Source organism: Cricetulus griseus, chromosome 7 (assembly GCF_003668045.3).
Source record: "Cricetulus griseus strain 17A/GY chromosome 7, alternate assembly CriGri-PICRH-1.0, whole genome shotgun sequence".
NCBI classification, from domain to species: Eukaryota; Metazoa; Chordata; class Mammalia; order Rodentia; family Cricetidae; genus Cricetulus; species Cricetulus griseus.
In genome coordinates, this window is record NC_048600.1 from 116,917,478 (window position 1) to 116,936,196 (window position 18,719).

At 41.8% G+C, this 18,719-nt stretch overlaps 1 protein-coding gene across 2 annotated transcripts in view; it reads right to left on the reverse strand.

Moving 5' to 3' along the window:
* Nsf (N-ethylmaleimide sensitive factor, vesicle fusing ATPase) overlaps nt 1-18,719 on the reverse strand; it is a 135,642-nt gene that overhangs the window by 51,563 nt on the left and 65,360 nt on the right. For both annotated transcript variants that reach the window (XM_027427915.1, XM_027427916.1), the window contains exon 9: nt 6,658-6,857. In XM_027427915.1, coding sequence (XP_027283716.1) covers nt 6,658-6,857 — 200 coding nt within the window. The remainder of the gene's footprint in view (nt 1-6,657; nt 6,858-18,719) is intronic.

The following is an 18,719-nucleotide window of genomic DNA, read 5'->3' on the forward strand; positions in this document are numbered from 1 at the left end:
ATTTTAAAAGAGATAAGTGATAGCTCAAGCCTGATTATCCCATTAGATCCCTGAAACCTCTACAATGGATGGCTGGTTCCCAAAGGGAAGACCCTCCCAGAGATGTTAGAGGTCAATATGCACACAAACACACACAAAATAATCATAATTTAAATTAAGAGATTTTTTTACCTTAGAAAATGTGTTGCCTTAGCAAAAGTTGTAAAACAATTAAAATCAAGTTAAAGATCACTCTTTTTTAAAAAATGATTTATCTATTAATTTATGTGCATTGGTGTTTAGCCTGTGTGAGGGTGTTAGACACCTGGAACTGGAGTTACAAGCTGCTGTTAGATGCCATCAGGTGCCCGCTGAGCCATCTCACCAGTCCTAAAAACTATTCTTTTTTTTTTTTTTTTTTTCCGAGACAGGGTTTCTCTGTGTAGCTTTGGAGGCTGTCCTGGCACTCGCTCTGGAGACCAGGCTGGCCTCGAACTCACAGAGTTCTGCCTGCCTCTGCTTCACAAGTGCTGGGATTAAAGGCATGCGCCACCACCGCCCAGCCTTATTAAAATTATTTTCATGCAAAATATTTTGAGCATATTCTTTCTCCTTCCCCAACTCCACCAGGTTCTCTTCACCTTCCTATCCACCCAACTTCATGTTCTTTCCCCCTCTCAAAAAAGGGGGGGGCTGGAGAGATGATGGCTCAGAGGTTAAGAGCACTGACTGCTCTTCCAGAGGTCCTGAGTTCAATTCCCAGCAACCACATGGTGCTCAAAACCATTTGTTATGAGATCTGGTGCCCTCTTCTGGCGTGCAGGCATACATGGAAGCAGAATGTTGTATACATAATAAATAAATAAAATCTTTTAAAAAAGTCAAAACAAACCACGCCCCCCCAAAAAACAGTAGGAAAAAAAAAAAAAAAAAAAAAAAACAACCCAAACAAACAAACCAAAAAACCAAGACAAAAAAGCACACACACATATAAACCATGGAGTCCATTTTGTGTTGACTGTTTCTCCTGTGTGTGTGGCCTGCTGAGTGTGGCTGAAATATCCAAAGGCAGTCAATCCATTGGAGAAAACTGATTTGTTCTTTCCCAGCAGGTACCAAGTGCAAATAGCTTCTTGCTTAGGGTCCACTTCCTTTTCTCCCAGGTGCGGTTTTGTCTACTTTGAACTTGAGTAGGTCATGTGTGCACTGTTGTGGTCTTTGATTTCACATGTGCGTCAGTCCTATCGTGTCTGGAAGACTGTTCCCTTGGAATCATCCATCACCTCTGGCTCTTACAATCTTTCTGCCACTCTTCCCCATTGATCCCTGAGCATTGGGCAGTAGGGTTTGATAAAGACATTCCACTTAGGGCTGAATGCTCCATAACCTTTCACTCTCTAACTGCGAACACCTTTAATCCCAGCATTTTAGAGATGGATCTCTGTGAGTTCAAGGCCAGCCTGGTCTACAGATTGAGTTCCAGGACAGGCTCCAAAGCTACACAGAGAGACCATGTCTTGAAAAACCAAAACAAAAAACACAATTAGAGAAAATTTGAGAAAATATGTGAAAACATAAAGAGATTATAAGTACCAAAGGCAACTAGCCAAATGTCCTATTATGTATTACCATGTAATACGCTCAGCCTGCTTGCTGTTCCAGCCCAGTTGCCTTAAATCCATTTCCAACCTACAATAGGATTATTTGTAGCTCTCTAGTATTTCATCATGACTGGTTTCATAGTTCAACCCCCATACTCTACATTAATTCCTTTCTGTTAGATATTTAATTATTTCTAATTATATATGTTGCTGCAATTAACGTTTTTATACCTAAATCCTTGACAAAATACATAATTACTTCCTAAATACAACTGTTAGGTTAAAAGAGATACTGAATATTTTAAAGACCTTAAAATAGAGTGTCATATGCTTTTCTAAAATAATTTATTGCTGCTGTTTTGTGGTCCTGGAGATAAATTTGGGTTATAACCTCAGCCCCTTCAAAAATTTTTTAAAAAAGTTTAGTAAGACTGTGCCTATTTTGGAATGTTCTCACAAGTAAGAAATATCAAAAACACTAAAAATTAACTACTAATGTGTCAAATCAATAGTAGTATCTTTCTGTGTGTGTTTGGTACTAGGAACTGATTTTTCTGCTTATAAATCTATTTTTGTAATTACTGAAAAAGCTGGCACATTTCATAATTTATATATTTTTGAGCTGGAGAGATGGCTGTTTAAAGGCCAAAAATAGAAATTACACGTTTTTTTTTTTCACCATTGCTAAATTTTCTCTTATTATTTGATTTGTTTCCTATATATTTTTATTACTTATTTATAAAAATAATTTTTAATTAAGCCTACTAATATATTTTGTAAATATTGTATTTCAGTTTGCTCTTTGTCATCTTACTATTATTTACAGCACAATTTTTGCTAAGTAGAAGGTGAGTGTTCTCTTTGTTTTTAGTATTTAAACAGTGTCTTAGTTTGGGATTTTATTGCTATGAAGAAAAACCATGACTATGTCAAACTCTTATAAAGAAAACATAATTGGGGTGGTTTGCTAACAGTTTCGGAGGTTCCGTTTGTTATCATCATGGCAGTATGCAGATGTGGTGCTGGAGGAGTAGCTGAGTGTCCTTCATCTTGCAGGCAACAGGAAGTTGACTGACACACTGGGTGGCATCCTGAGCATAGGAAACCTCAAAGCCCGCTCCCACAGTGACACACTTCCTTTAACAAGGCCACACCTACTCCAACAAAGCCACACCTCCTAATAGTGCCACTCCCTATGAGATTATGGGGCCCAATTACATTCAAACTACCACAAATAGCCAATATCAGTTTTTATTTTTATTTTTTGTTACCTTTTAAAAATCCATCATTACATAAGTTGATAGTCACCTACATTTTCTTCTCTTTAAGAATTTACAATGCATATTAATTTTTAACTGTTGGGGGCTTCTCTCTCTCTCTCTCTCTCTCTCTCTTTCTGTGTGTGTGGTATGTGTGTGTGTGTGTGTGTGGTATGTGTGTGTGTGTGTGTGGTATGTGTGTCTGTGTGTGTGTGTGTGTGGTGTGTGTGGTGTGTGTGTGTGTGTGTGTGTGTGTGTATGTGTGTGTGTACACACAAGTGCGTGCTCTTGCAGAGAACTCATGTTTGATTCCTAGCACATATAACCATAACTCCAGTTCTGTGGGATCCAATGCCTTGTTCTGGTTCTGAGGGCACCAGACAAACACATGGTACACATGCATACATGCAGGATTTGCTCTGTAGACCAGGCTAGCCTCCAATTTACAGAGATCTGCCTGTCTCTGCCTCTTGATGGCTAGGATTAATTCTGCACCGATTACAACCAAAAATTTGAAAAAGGGAAAATAAAGTGAAGAATGGGGCTGGGACAATGACTCTGCAGTGTGGCTCACTTCACAGGAACAAGGACCCCAGTTCAGATACCAGCACCCGTATCAAAGTTGGCCAGTGGTGACATCTGCAGCCCCAGACTAGGTGAGCAGAAACAGGCAGATCCCAGGAGCTGTCAGCCAGCAAGTCTAGCCAAATGACAGCTACAGGTTCAGTAAGAAACTTTGTTTTAGAAAATAGCCAGACATGGTGGCACACGCCTTTAATCCCAGCCATCAAGAGGCAGCGGCAGGTGGATCTCTGTAAGTTGGAGGCTATCCTGGTCTACAGAGCAAGTTCTAGGACAGCCAGAGCTATTATATAGAGAAAATCTGTCTCAAACAAACAAATAACAAAAACAAAACAAAATTATTCTCTTTCCACAAACATTTTAAAAAACTGAAATGAAGTTTAAAACATTTCATTTCTCAGCATCACTGTATATACTCAAAAGATGTGTCTAGACAAATGATACTTTGCTTCTTAAAAAAAAAATCTGCCAGGTGTTGGTGGCACACGCCTTTAATCCCAGCACTCTGGAGGCAGAGGCAGGCAGACCTCTATGAGTTCAAGGCCAGCCTGGTCTCTAGAGCGAGTGCCAGGATAGGCTCCAAAGCTACACAGAGAAACCCTGTCTTGAAAAAAAACCAAAAAACCAAAAAAATAAAAAATAAAATCCGTGCCAAAAATGTACATTGTTCCACCCCCAGAAAAACTGGAACTTCATGCTTGACTTTGCCAGAGAGCACTTCTTCATCGAAGTATAATTAACTCAGTGAAAAGTCAGGACACTCTTGTTTGTGACTGGAACACTGTAGGATTTTAATTTTTAAAAGATATTCATAGCCTGGCTGGGCATGGGAGGCAGAGGGTTGTCTGCCTAATGGGCAAGAAAGAGAAAAGAGCTATACTGTGTACCTGTCCCTGTCTATATGCCCTGAGCTGTGTGGTGTCACAACTTCCATCTCCCTTTAACCCTGATGTCACCTACTCAAGAAGGATGTCAAGGTGCTGTTTGATGAAATGATCACAGGGGCAATTTGTTTCCAGAGCCTTGCTAATCTTGTGACCTGCCAATAATTCCCTTCTCCTACCTAGTGAGAAGAATAGCATCAAGTTTTACAGATATTAGTTTGAGGCAAGCTCTCATTATAGGAGGTTAGGGCTCAGGTTCACATATCAACATAACTGAGTCATCAGTTAACAGTGTACCAAAGGACCGAACTTTCCATAGTGCAACCCTCTTCAACTTACTGGCTTCTGACTCTGCTCTTACCAGTGACAGCCTTTCCCATAGAAACAGGGCCAATGCTATTGAGCCCCTGGCAACAGCTTTCCGCAAGTGGCTGTTCTAAATTTATCGAGTTGACCTATATGGAAGTACTCATCTCTGTCATCCTGGCCTGTCCAGAGTCACAGAGGGGAGGCTTTTGTAACACACATTTGTCCTCCATGGGATCATTAGCTGGGTATACCACAAGAGGCTGGGTATGATTAATATCTATATAGAAATCCTTTGCCAGTGGAGTTTTTCATTAGCAGTGCCATATTTAAGCTGTGAATTTAAAAACAGTACCAAAGTTATCTATGCAGCTACATGGAAAGTCTCACAGGTGAGATTTTATGAGCTGTTCCTCTAGACTACATTTCAACTCATCTTTGTTTAGTGTATAACAGTCAGGGCCCACTAGACTCAATTTTACCTTTTTAGGTATTTTTTTTTTTTTAGCAGTTGACACTATTTATAGGGACTGCTGCCTCATGGTTTCTTCTTTTTCTAAATTTCCAAAGAACAAAAAGAAAAAATGTATTCTTAAAATATACCAAACCTCATTTTATCTTTCAATAACCAAAGTCCACTGGACCTTTTCTTAACTCCTAAGATTTCACCATCCTTGAGATTACAGCATTAGCAATTATTCCCCCTGTGTTCAAGAAGATTATAATGGTAACAGAGTAGAAGAATGCAGAAGTTATGTGAAGAATGATGCAAGAATCCCATTCACAACACCGTTGTTGGCCATACACAGCAAAGAAAATTCAACCGAGAGGAACATCCTGACCTCCTTGTAGTAGGAGGCGCAAATCATTCAAATGTCAAAGTGAATAGGAGATCCCATCATTTATTTTTGCAGCGCTGGCGACTGAACCTAGGGCCTCACACAGTGCTCCACCACTTAGCCCTTAGCCCAATAACTCATATTAAAATTAAAAAAACATTTTTTCTCCCAGGCTCTTCTTAAAATGTCATTCGGTGGCTTCTAATTCTTTTGTTTCTGTTTAGATGACGTCTGGTGTCATTGAGAGGACCATCTGCTCTACTCAGCCTACCAATCCAAAGTTAAGTTTCTCCAGAAATACTTACAAACACACCCAGGATGTACAACCCAACATCTGGGCAACCTGTGACACATCAAACAATTGTCCCAGTTAGGAAACTCAGGTCTGGTTTTTATTTTTTTATTTTATTTTTCTTTGGTTTTTTTTTTCAGGTCTGGTTTTTAAATAATATTTTTCCTAAGGCCCAAATCTAGCTTTTGAGTTTTCAAACTGTCATCAGTTTAAATACAGCCCTTTGAGCCCCAAATAACTTCCACATTCTCCCATCTCATTATAGGTGGGAATATCGGTAATGCTGTAACTTGAAAGATGCTACTCCATAACTGAGCTGACTCAGTGTGACTAAGGAATTTACTTCATGTGGGGCTTTACACATGGAGAATTCCTAAAGTCTGTTAATGGACTTAACGTCCCTCCTTTTCCAAAAGACGAACGAGTTCAAGTGTTTGGAAGCAGTGTGGTCCAAAAGTATCACTTGAAAATATATCAAAGATCTGTTTTTGAACATGTGAGTAACGACATTTCATATCATGTAAACCCCACATAACCTCTAGGCCAGTGGCTCTCAACCTTCCCTATGCTGCAAACCTTCGATATCGTTCCTCATGTTATGGTGACCCCCAATCACAAAATTATTTTCATTGCTTCTTCATAACTGTAATTTTGCTACTGATATGAGTTGTAACATAAATATCTGATATGTAGGATATCTGACATGTGACCCCTGTGAAACGGTCCTTCGACCCCCCCCCAAAAGGGTTGAGAACCATTGCTCTAGGGCAATGCTGTATGTAACTATTGACCAACTAAAATTCTTCCCGCAAGTTGTTTCAAAATATAGATCACAGGTCAGCTCCATGTCTCTGGGTGTCACGCATTGTGTAAGCCACACTAAGGCTTTAGTGTGTTGGTCTTATGCTCACATACCCTCCTTTGCTCCTCTTCGGCATCAGCAAAAAGTTTACGAATGTTCGCCTCCGATTCTCCCACATATTTGTTAAGGATTTCTGGCCCATTGACCACCTTGGGTTCTCTCGCATTCAGCATCTTGCCAATCTGTCGAGCCAAGAGAGTCTTACCACAACCAGGGGGGCCGTACAACAGGATGCCTTTAACATGTTTACAACCTACAAAGGAAAAAAAGGCAGACTTACACCAACTCACTGAAATTAAGGAAGACATCTAAAGGAAGATCTGGCTTCTTCACAAGCCACCAATGTCACTTATATACATTAACATCTGCATGCTGAGGATAGGCAAGAATGAACAGTCAAGCCTGTAATATTTTTCTTAAACAGAAAATCCAGAACCCAGCCCTAACCACTGCTCTATTTGAAGGGGGGAAGGAAAACTGCCAGGTGCTGATTTTTAGAAAACTCTTTTTTAAACTATCACTTAGAATGAACACTTTTACTCGGGAACTGTCTCTTTGACCTAATATCTAGCTAGGAATTATTACTTGCTTCATTTTCCTTTGAGAGCCAGAGGAAAGTCTGCCTTGGGGAAAAGCTAGTGGAAAATACATCTATTGCAAAACAGCAGGGCTATGGGAGCTACATCTTCGTCACAAGATACTAGGTGGACCAGCTGAAACAAACTTGGAGAAGTCAGTGTATGTGGATCGGTTGGTACGTAAGAGTTCTGAGGTCTAGATGGATGGCACCAATTTGTGGATAAGGCTACATGTTTTCCATGTGGCACATATTGAATGACAAATGCATATGTCTTTTTAGGGCCACCCAAACAGAAATGAAGTTTCAAAAACAGTATTCAATTACTTGTCACTAATCAGCCACATTAGCAAGACTGACAATCTAGACTCCCCAGAGCATCTCCCGCTGACTCTACAGGGCTGTTTGTTCAGTTTCTTAAGATGAAGATGACCTGTGATTCTCTTTACTCTTTGGGGGACACTAACCTTCACCATTGCACTGTTATGGTCCATGGTTTCCGTTGAACAGTTTTTCTTTCTACTACACTGAAATAGTACTTTGTGAAGTAATTCATTATTAGACTTCAGTGTTGTTCTCATAACTACAGGTGAAAAAAAACTGGAAATGCAACACATGGTGTGTACCTGTAAAAATGGCTTATCCGCTGGGTGTTGGTGGCGCATGCCTTTAATCCCAGCACTTGGAAGGCAGAGGCAGGCGGATCTCTGTGAGTTCGAGGCCAGCCTGGTCTCCAGAGCAAGTGCCAGGATAGGCTACACAGAAAAACCCTGTCTCGAAAAACCAAAAAAAAAAAAAAAAAAAAAAAAAGGCTTATCCTTTTCGGAGATGAGAGTCTTAAAAATTCTAGCTTTAAAGGGGGAAAGTACAGTGCTACTGTTGACAGACAGCAAGTAAAGTAAATCACACGATACAACTAACTACTAGAAGCCTTAGACACTGAGGTGGAAGATCTTTGGGGTTGACAATGGCATCCATAGGTAACATCTTTATGTCAAGAAATGACCCCATTAAAAATTCTTGAAAACAATGAGTTCCGCACTCATGGTTAAGCTCACAGGCAGAAAGGGAACTTACTACCACAGACTCAGGAAGGCTTGGCACCACCACCTTTTTCATCAGAGAGTAAAGGTCCGCCCTCAAGAACCACAGCAAGTAAAATGTCTTTGACCTCCAGTCCAGCCCTCAAGCAGGAGGCCTGGATTCTGTAGGTCCTCATACTGTATTACCGGGTAAACCTGGCTCTTTCCCTGGAAGCTGGCACCGCCAATCACAGTCCACATTCAAGCCCCAGGGACAACTAGACTTTGGAAGTGACTCCTAATCTTCCTGTTCAAGCCAGCTGTTGCCATTCGATTGTCATATGCACAGGGGGAAGGGCTCATCGGTTGAGAGCACTTGCTGCTCCTGCAGAGGATCTGGGTTCAGCTTCCCGTGCTCTCATGGCAGCTCACAGCTGCTTGTAACTCCAGTTCCAAGGGATTATGCCATCTTCAGGCATGCACATGGTGCACCTATATACATGCAGGCAAAACCCTCATACACATACACACACACACACACGCACACGCACACACGCGCGCACACACACACACACACACGCGCACGCACACACACACACACACATAAATAAACATGAAGAGGAGAGGAGGTGGAGCAAAGTTTGATGAGGACCTACAGAATCCAGGCCTAGTCTCATCTTGCCTCAACTTTCTCCAATTTTGTCAACGTCCTCTTAGGGAGACCCCTTCCAGAATAGGCCACACTTTCTTGGAAAGGCTCTTCACGTCATCTTCTGCTGTCCCCATCTTGTGAGCCCTGAGCTCACAATATGGCCACAGAGCAGAGCAGGAGCAAACTGCAGCCCTGTGCTGACTGATGGCGCCTCCTCCCCCCACTATCCAATTTCAGCTCGGCTCTCGCAGCTTTCTCTACCACATGCCATCCTTTGCTTGTCTTTGTTATCTCTTTCCTAATTCTCCTTATGAATTATTGAAATACTCAGTTCTTCTCAAGAGCTACCTCATGCCACTAATTCTCAGAGATGACCTAGATTCCCACTTCACATATTTAAAAAGAGAGATTATCAATCGTGACCTCCCTTCGGCTTTCTGCTTCACTGGCAGACCCTGGCCAGCAGACACATCCTTTCTTAACCTCAACCTTGGCTCTCAAAGGAGGAGTTTGCCTTTCTCTTCTCTGAGGTTTACATTGCCGTCATTCATTTATATACCTTCTCTCTGGGTGGTATGCTGTTTAAGGGAAAACACTGTTATATTGATCTTGAATCACAACTGACCTAGCATAACGCTTAGCCCATAGCACGCACTCAAAAAAGGGCCAAATAAGTAAAATTTTGATTCCTTTTCTAGAAATTCAAAGAGGGAGAAAAATACTATTTTTTTAAAATTATTTGAAGCTCTTAATTTATGGATCTCACTACTGAACTGTAAAAGTAAAGCAAATAGATAGATAGATAGATAGATAGATAGATAGATAGATAGATAGATGCTGTTTGCAGTGACCAAGCCTTTGCAGGTTAGCAAAACAAACTGTACATGAATACCAGAATAGGAATTTTACAATTTTGTTTTTGTGCTTGAAAAATGCTTAGTTTAGTGTGGTTTTAATTAAACTAACTTGGGTATTATAAGTACTTCACAAAATATTGCCATGAAAATGAAAAGAAAAGGCAGTAATGCATTCTTTATGAAACGCATTATGTTATCTTTGACATGACAATATAGCCGGTGCAACATCAACAGTGCATCTTAGCGGCTTCATGGCAGCACCAGTCCTAGAATCCTTCCTAGCATACCAAAGAGACACACATTGACAAGAAGAGTTTCCAAATCCAGCTCCACAAAAGAATCAGTTATCTGAATAAGCAATGGAAATGAGGCCTTGTTATTACTATTATTATTATTATTACTATTATTATTATTAATAATAAGTCCTGACTTATTAAATAAGCACGGGTGTCTCTAATTTTCAGTGAGTCATATAAACTGATTCCATTCAACAAAGGTGTACTAACTCCGGTTGGGAAGCACTGAGGGAGATGTTAGGGATACAGACATGCAAAAAGCAGTTCCTACCTGCATGGAATTCCTAGCTTAGCTGGAAAGACCGAAGTCAGGCATCTACACCATACCATATTGTATCAGTGAAAAGTATGAAAATATTTTTGGCATCTACCCAACGAAGACTGATTTCTGCTGAGGTGATGGGAGAAAATTAGGACTGGACATAGGAACAGAGAGATGCTGAAAGAGAGACTAAAGGAAGCTGCAGGCACAGAGGTATGGGTATAGAGGCCAGCAGTGACCTGCTATGGCCAGAGCCCTGGAGGTGCCTAGATACTGACAGGCTCTGAGGCTGACCTCCACACCATGCCAGTGAGTTAAAATGGTATGTATTTATTTGGTTGGGGAGGGCACAAGCATGCCATGGTTGAAATATGGAAGTCAGAGGACAACTAGAGGGAGTTGAGTCTCTCCTCCCATTATGTGGATCCTGGGGATTGAACTCAGGTCATTGGGCTTGGCAGCAATCACCCTTGGCCGCTGAGTCATCTCGCCAATTCACCCATGAGTTTTGAACTTGCAGAGGATGGAAGGGTCACTGAAGGGAGAGGCTGCTCACTAGCTGGCTGGATTTTGCCAGCTGAACTTTCGATCACTCCAAGTTCTCTGGGATCAGGCACTCAAGGAAGCCCCATTCCTCTGCTATGCTCAGCTTTTCTCTTGAGCCTTTTCCGGCTCTAATTTTGGGAGCCCTCTGATCCTAGGCTGTAGAACCATCTGTTTTAACTTCTACCCCTGCTTAATGCTGTATAGACCCCCTCAGTGATCAGTACCCTGGACCAGTAACTAAATATAAAAGGGAAGATATAGAAGAAAAAGAAACAGGTGGAAATTATTTAAGCTGACATTCTTTCATTCATTCTCATTCCCATTCTTCCCCCAACCACTGTGTGTGTCTGTCTGTGTGTGTGTGTGTGTGTGTGTGTGTGTGTGTGTGTGTGTGTGTGGCTTTTGTTTCTTTGGGACAGCTCAAGCAGGACTTGAACTCCTGATCCTCTTGCCCGATCCTCCCATGTGGTAGAATTACAGGCATACAACTTCATGCTCAGCTTAGTCCTTTCTTTCCCATGAGTAGTCTAGTGGAACTCCCTAAGAAAAGGCACACATTCATCTCCACACAACTGAGGGGATTCCTAAACTCTCTAAGGTCAACCATGAAGACTACATGAAAGGCTCTGAGGAATGCAGCTCATTTAAAGCACTTGCCTAGTGTGTGCAAGGATTTGGGTTTGACTCACAGCACTAGGGTGGCCATGGTGCATGCCTTTAATCTCAGTACTTGGGAAGCAGAGGCAGATAGATCTCTGTGAGTTCCATGACAAGGTGGCCACCATGCACCTTAAAACTTTCCCTAGCACTACTGTTGTCATGGAATGCTGAGAATTGCATTGTCTATTGTACTTGTGAAAATCAAGCTCCAAATGAACACAGCAGCACATATACCACACCATAACATTACCACAAACATGTCCGTAGCAGTCCAATGAAGTCAGGATTTCCCACAGTGTTAGTTGTTCTTCCAAGTAGAGTACGGGGATCAATTCTCTTGTTTCTCTGGACATCAAGCAAAGCCCATTCCACCAATTTCTCAAATTCCTAAACTACCATAGCATCAACAGGTAGCCCCCTTCATAAAAGCCAAGCCACCACGATGATCAAGTCCACTGATGCATATCCCTCTGTCTTTTCTCCCATTTATCTCCAGAAGGTTTCTTTCCCAAAGTTCTCTTCATTTCCCCAACTGCAAGCCCTCTTAAATGTTCTACTGGGATTAGAAAGATACCACTGGCTCTTAGGGGCACATATTTTCTCTGCTTGAGCTTACCTGACACGACCTGCTTCTACTTGGAACCACATGAGCCATTTCTCAGTATTTGCCCAAAAGTGTATTATTGCAGTCTAGACTAGCCCACTGCATCTTTCCCATTAGTTTGAGGGGAACCAGCGACATATTATTTTTCTCCTTCTAACTACTAGTCTCTTAGCTAAATCAAAAATCCTTCAACAACATACAAAATCAGGATACACATTTAGACCCAGATATTAACAGACCTGTGAAAATTTTAATGGGGATAAACTTCAAAAGATGTTAAGATATACATTGCAGACAGCATGGAATGATTTCTGGTCTGAAAGTCCACATAGAACAGGGTGTCACCACAATGACAGGCATTTCTAGTCCCACTGATGAAGATAATTCACAAAAATATTCATAGGGCACCTTATAAGTTCATTACCATTTCCTAAAATAGCATAATAAAAATTACATAGCCTTAGTTCTGCAACCCAATGAATAAACAGTAATCTTTGCTGTTTATAATATTTGAAAATGCCACCAAAAATGAGACATGTCAATGTGAGTCAAATAACCATTTTTCTCCTAGATGCCACTAGAGGCCAACTGTATCAAGGAGAAATTGTCAGCAAAATCGAGGGTACTCAAAGGGGGAAACTCACTGTCAGGATGTCAATAAAATAGAAATGATCTCTATCAAATTAGCATTGGGATAGGAGTGCCTAATTCATTTCAAGGGTGGTGGCAGGATATGAATGATTAGTGATATTTAAAGGGGAATCCCAAGTGGCTTCCAGCTCAAACACAGACATCGGCTCTTGCCAAGGAGTCTGTCGAGACCAATGCAAGTCAGGGCATCGTCACAAGTCTTGCAAGCTTCTCTAAGCAGGTGTGCAAACCAGGTCTGAATGTTTAACACTCAAAAGTGCATGGACTTGTACAAAGCACAGTCCCAGCTATTATTAATAGTTGATCTCTAAATTTTCATAATTTCCGCTTCTGTGTCTTTAAAAAGTATGAATCGGAACTAACAATACAGTTCTTTCTACTTGACTTCCTCTTTTCAGAGTACAGGGTGATTATGTTAAGAAACATGTCTTTTTTTTTAAGTTTCACTTATTTATATCATTTATTTATTTTGATACAGGGTCTAGCTATGTAGTCCTGGTGGCCCTGGAACTCCTTATGTAGACCAAGCTGGCCCAGAGCTCAGAGATTCACCTGCTTCTGAGTCCTGAGTGCTGACACTAAAGGCACGAGCCCCCACCACCCAGCAAGACTTAACTTTGTGTATGCTGTTGTGTATATGTGAGTGCAGGGCTGGTGGAGGTGAGAAGGGAACATTAGATCCCTGGGAGCTGGAGTTACAGGCTGCTGTGAGCTGCAGAATAAGTGCTGGAAACCACACTCGGGTACATGCTTTAAACACTAAACTTCTCTTCAGTGCCAGCTTTTGTTTTTCTAGCCATGAAGCAGGACTTTCATCAACTTCTGTTTCTGAGAGAGCTGAGCAGCAAGGAAGGTAGGTTACCCTTTGCACTCCTCCATGTGTACTTTCCAAATCCTTAAGGAGACATTTAAAGAGAAGACCACTCACCCCCATTCTCTTTACAGCATTTTGTCTGGTGGGGGAGAGTGCGTGCTGCTGCAAGGGCACACTGGGCTCTTCTATGAGTAGGTGGAAGACCCATGCCCTGAGCACCAAGCAGCTGTGCTAGCTGTCTACCATCTGACTGGTCTATATCCAAATTAGTCAACTGAAATTCAGTATAGATCTTCTCATCAGATAGCCTAGAATGAGAGATGGGATGTGTGGAGCAACCTTCCCAACTAATCTTTGCTGACACCCCCACCCTTTTACACTCCCTCCTAGGGTGTTGCCTGGTATTTCACGAATTCTTGATGACAAAGATCATGCTCTTCTGTAGCAGGTCCTGCCTTGCTGCTATCTGGCATAGTAAGCTTTCTGATTTCAGCAGTCTACATGTGGCCCTCTGTTCCCTCTGCCCCTCCACCTGTAAGCTCTTGCTGCTCTACAGGACATCTGCTTCAGCCAAAACACATGGACTCTGGCAGGCAACTTAGGGCTGCCTTTCCTTTGCCTGGGACCTCTAGCTTACTAGTGCATGCTCGTCTGTCCCTCAGAAATCACAGCCCTAAGTCAGGCATGGTGTTACACGTCTGTAACCCCAGGACTGGGGAAGACTAGATATTGTTGTGATTTCAAGGCCATCCTGGGCTAAAGAAGTGAATTTAAGTGATATATATATCACTTCCTCAATTCACACTATGTGACTAGGTCCTATCTTTGGACTCAATTCTTCAATACTTACAGCAGCAATTGTCAAAACTTAATGTGCACCAAGGCCCTACAGCATTCATTTAAATGCATATTTCCAGGCATCATGCTAAGAAACGGAAATTCATGAAGTCTGAAGGGGATCTGGGGTAGGTGTAACATGTGCTCCTGCATGTCTCTAAAAGCAAGCCACGTGAGTTACAACTGTAATGAACTCAGTTGCCTGAGCACCTTCAAGGTTTATTTCATTTCATGTGTATATCCCTGGCCTCCGTTAGATCATAAGCTGATAAGAATACATTACTTATCCTTGACAATTGTAGCTGCAGAGTCTAGAGAGAGAGGGCCCCTGGTAGTAGATCAGTACTTATCCATAGCATAGGAATGGACTTTGGGAGCCCACTCCACATAGAGGGATACTCCCTGAGCCTAGACACATAGGGGGAGGACCTAGGCCCTATCCCAAAGGATATGACAGACTCTGAAGACCCCCCCCCCCATGGAAGGCCTCACCCTCCCTGGGGAGCAGAAAGGGTATGGGATAGGTAGGGTGTTAGTTGGGGGGGGCAGGGAATGAAGGGAGGGAGAGGGACCTGGGATTGACATGTAAAACAATCTTGTTTCTAATTCAAATAAAAAAAAATGGAGGAAAAAAAAAGAAGTCTAGAGAGATCAAATTATCAGGAGTAGACAGATGTAAGTTTCCTCTACATGAGTGCAGCAGGAGTGATAAGGATTTGTGAGAGATGACTCGTGGTCTTACTCAATGGTAAATTCAATGGAAGTGAAGACAAAAGGAAGATGTCTGAAGTGTTAACGCAGTTCCAGCCTGCACTGGAAGATGTTAAAGTTCAGAGAAGTGGACACAATGGTAAGGGCTAAACAGGCCTCCAAAAGAAGCCGCAGGAACTAACCCCACTGGGACACGCTCTTTGGAGAAACGATGGATCTGAGGAGAGCTGAGTTGGCAGAACTGCTTTCTTTGCAAATTTCAAGAACTTTTACAAGGAAGGAGAAGTAGAATTGTTCTCCTTCTGTGTGGTCTCAGGAAAACCAGAGAGATGCCTCACTTAACCTAGGAAGCGCCACCTGGAACAGAAGGCAGGTGTGTGGACCAGAAGAGCCTCAGGACCTGGTAAATATGGAGACCACACGAAGCTGACCGTCTCTGGTGGGGCCAGCTAGTCCTGCAGATCTGAAGTAAGTATTCCAGGATGGTGTCTCAGTTACTTGTGATCAAATACCTGACACAAGCAACTTAATGGAGGAAGAGTTGTTTGGGTTCACAGTGGGTGTCTGGCTCAGTAACTCTCTACCTAGTTTGGTTTTGTTTTTTTCAATGATTTATTTATTTTATGTGAATGAGTATTGTCTACATGTGTGTATGTGCACCACATGTGTGCTTGGTGCCTGAAGAGGCCAGAAGAGGGTGTCAGACTCCCCTGGAGCTGGAGTTACGGATAGCTGTAAGCTGCCATATTGGTGCTGGGAACTGACCCCAGGTATTTTGCAAGACCAGTAAGCTGTCTTAACCACTGGGACATCTCTCTAGCTCACTGCCTGATTTTTTGAGCCATGGTCTCTCACTAAGCCTGGAACTCACTGATTCCATGTGGCTATACTAACTGGATGGTGAGTCCCAGGGATCTACCTGTTCCCACTCCATACGAACACGTGACCAACTGAACCATCTCCCTGGCCCCTGTTTTAGTAATTTTCTAAGTCAGTTCAAATGGAACTTAAACTCCACCTGTGTGACCTGCATACCGTTTGGTCACTGGGTGACAAAGGAGGTGGAGAGAACGGAAAAGGAAAGGTTCCATTTGTTTTTCAGATAAATTCAGACTGTCTACTCACTGTTCTGTGAGGGCACTAAGTTAGTTGTGGTGTCTATGTGAAGCACAAATGGTGCTCAATGCTGAGACATTGTCGTAGAGTCCTTCTGTTACGTTAGGAGGCTTGTCTTCTGGGAGCATCCACTATTAAGCTAACACAGTTCTGCACTTTCACACTGAGTAGACGGAGAAGGGAAAGGGAAGGCCAGGGTGAAGCCTTTGCTAGTGTCCTCGCACCTACAGACACTTTCAAATAATTACCTCCTTCTATAGACATAATTTATTTTGGTAATGTGCCTGTGTTTATCAGCCCTTATTTCACAACACGAAGCTTTCAGATGTTTACAGATAATAATGTACGATAAAGGTGGAGCTAGTATATTAAACAATTAGCAAATTCTTTTGGTGAAAATTAAGAGAAAAGAAACATCTGGGATGTGGCACTGCTAAGCTACCTCGGAGCCTTGTTATCAATACTCACTAGGTTGTTAAGAAGGAGAGATGCATTCAGATACAGCCACATTTGCACCGTGGTTATAACCACTGACACGTGGTGCCTTTCTTTTGGCTGTAGTATAAGAATACAATATCAAACAATTAAATGAAAATATTGCTTATGCAAATATTATGACAGTGCAAATCTGATACTGAAGTGTCTAAAAAATTTCCACTCTAATGCCATGTACCTTGTTTTAAACTATGAATTACATGAATATAGTATTCAGCTGTCAATCTGCCAGCATGTATCTTCCGAGGCCTAATGGCATTTTTGATTTTAAGATATTTTTGTTTTTGTGAAAGATAATAAAATATATTGTCAATTTCATTGGTATTATATGCTTGGTTATAAAAATGCTCAAGGCTTTTGGACTTGTATATTAGTAAATATTCATGATTTATGGGAAAATGAGATACATACTGCATGAGCTCAGCCATGTAAATATATACATACACACACACACACACACACACACACACACACACACACACACACACGGAATAAAAGGGTACATGAAAATTGCTGGTATTATGCACAGTTTTCTAGTGCTTTGCTTCTTATGGTTTTCAGTATTCTATGAACATGCTAGTCCTCAAAAGTTGAAAAAATACAAACATTTTAAAATAAGTAAATAGATAATAAATGCATATAGGATCCAATAAGCTAGAGATTAAAATTACTACAAAATGGGAAGGACTATACTAAAGGTTTTAACATAGTTTTTGATTTATTTTATTAAAAAAATTAATTGATATTGGCTGCTCTTCCAGAGGACCCAGGTTCAATTCCCAGCACCCACACGGCAGCTCGATGCCATCTGGAACTCCAGCTCCAGTTCCACTCTCACATAGACACACATGCAGTCAAAAGACCAATGCACGCAAAACAAAAATGAAGAAAAAAAATTAATTGACACACAGACACATCAAAGTTGTACCTATTAAGGGATATCATGGAGTGTTTGATGTGTAGTGTCTCAATCAGACTGAGCCATCAGTGTGTTCTTTCCTGCAGTCACAAAGTTCTGTGACCAGGTGCTGTTCCTCCTCTCTATAGGAAAGAACATGGAGCCTAAATGATTTCCTCATGGAGACATCTAGAAAGAGGCAGATTTGAGTCTTGAGCAGGAATCTACCTGACAGAGCTGAACACCCAGGGAGGCTCAGCTACTGCTGGAGCTGGGTCTCAGCTTCGCCTGGCCTCATGTATGGTGTACTTGGGGCAGACCATGTAGTCTTTTAAAGCCTCAGAAATTCTTATGTATACCAGAGAAAGAGATCCCATGTCACTGAGTAGGAACTGCACCAGAAAGGATGGGAGACACTTGCAATAACTCCTCAAAGTAAAGAAACATGGTGGGCGCTATGCTTTGAATATGGTGTCTGCCCTCCAAAACTCATGTTGAAATGTAGTTCTCCAAAGAAAAATGCCAAGAGGAGAGGGGATGTTTAAGAGGTCACTGAGTTTCCAGGTATGGTGGCATACATTTTTAATCCCAGCACTGCGTAGGTAGGTTGATCTCTGTGAGTTCAAGAATAACCTAATCTATAGGGAGTCCCAGGACAGTCAGGGCTACATAGTGAGACCCTGTCTCAAAAAACAAAAAAAAAAAAAATAAATAAACTAGTGTTACCAAATATACATTGGGGGGATGGAGATACGGCTCAGGGGTTAAGAGCACTTACTGCTCTTCTAGGAGAACCAAGCTTGAGTCCTAGTGCCCACATGGTGGCTCACATCTGTCTGTAACTCCAGCTCCAAGGGATCCAACACCCTCCTCTGACCTCTGTGGTTACCAGGCATCATGTGGTGTAAGGATACACATCCAGGCAAAACAAAATAAATAAATCTAACATTGTTTTTGAGGAGGTCACTAAGTTGCTAAGAAGGAACAATGACTCCCTCGAGGGAGTAGGCTAATGACTACACTCACAGTGGGTGACCTTCACTTTTGTGGAACTGATTAGTGACTCTAAGAGCTGCTGCAAGGAGTGCCTGCCATGTCCACATCACCCCTTCTGCAA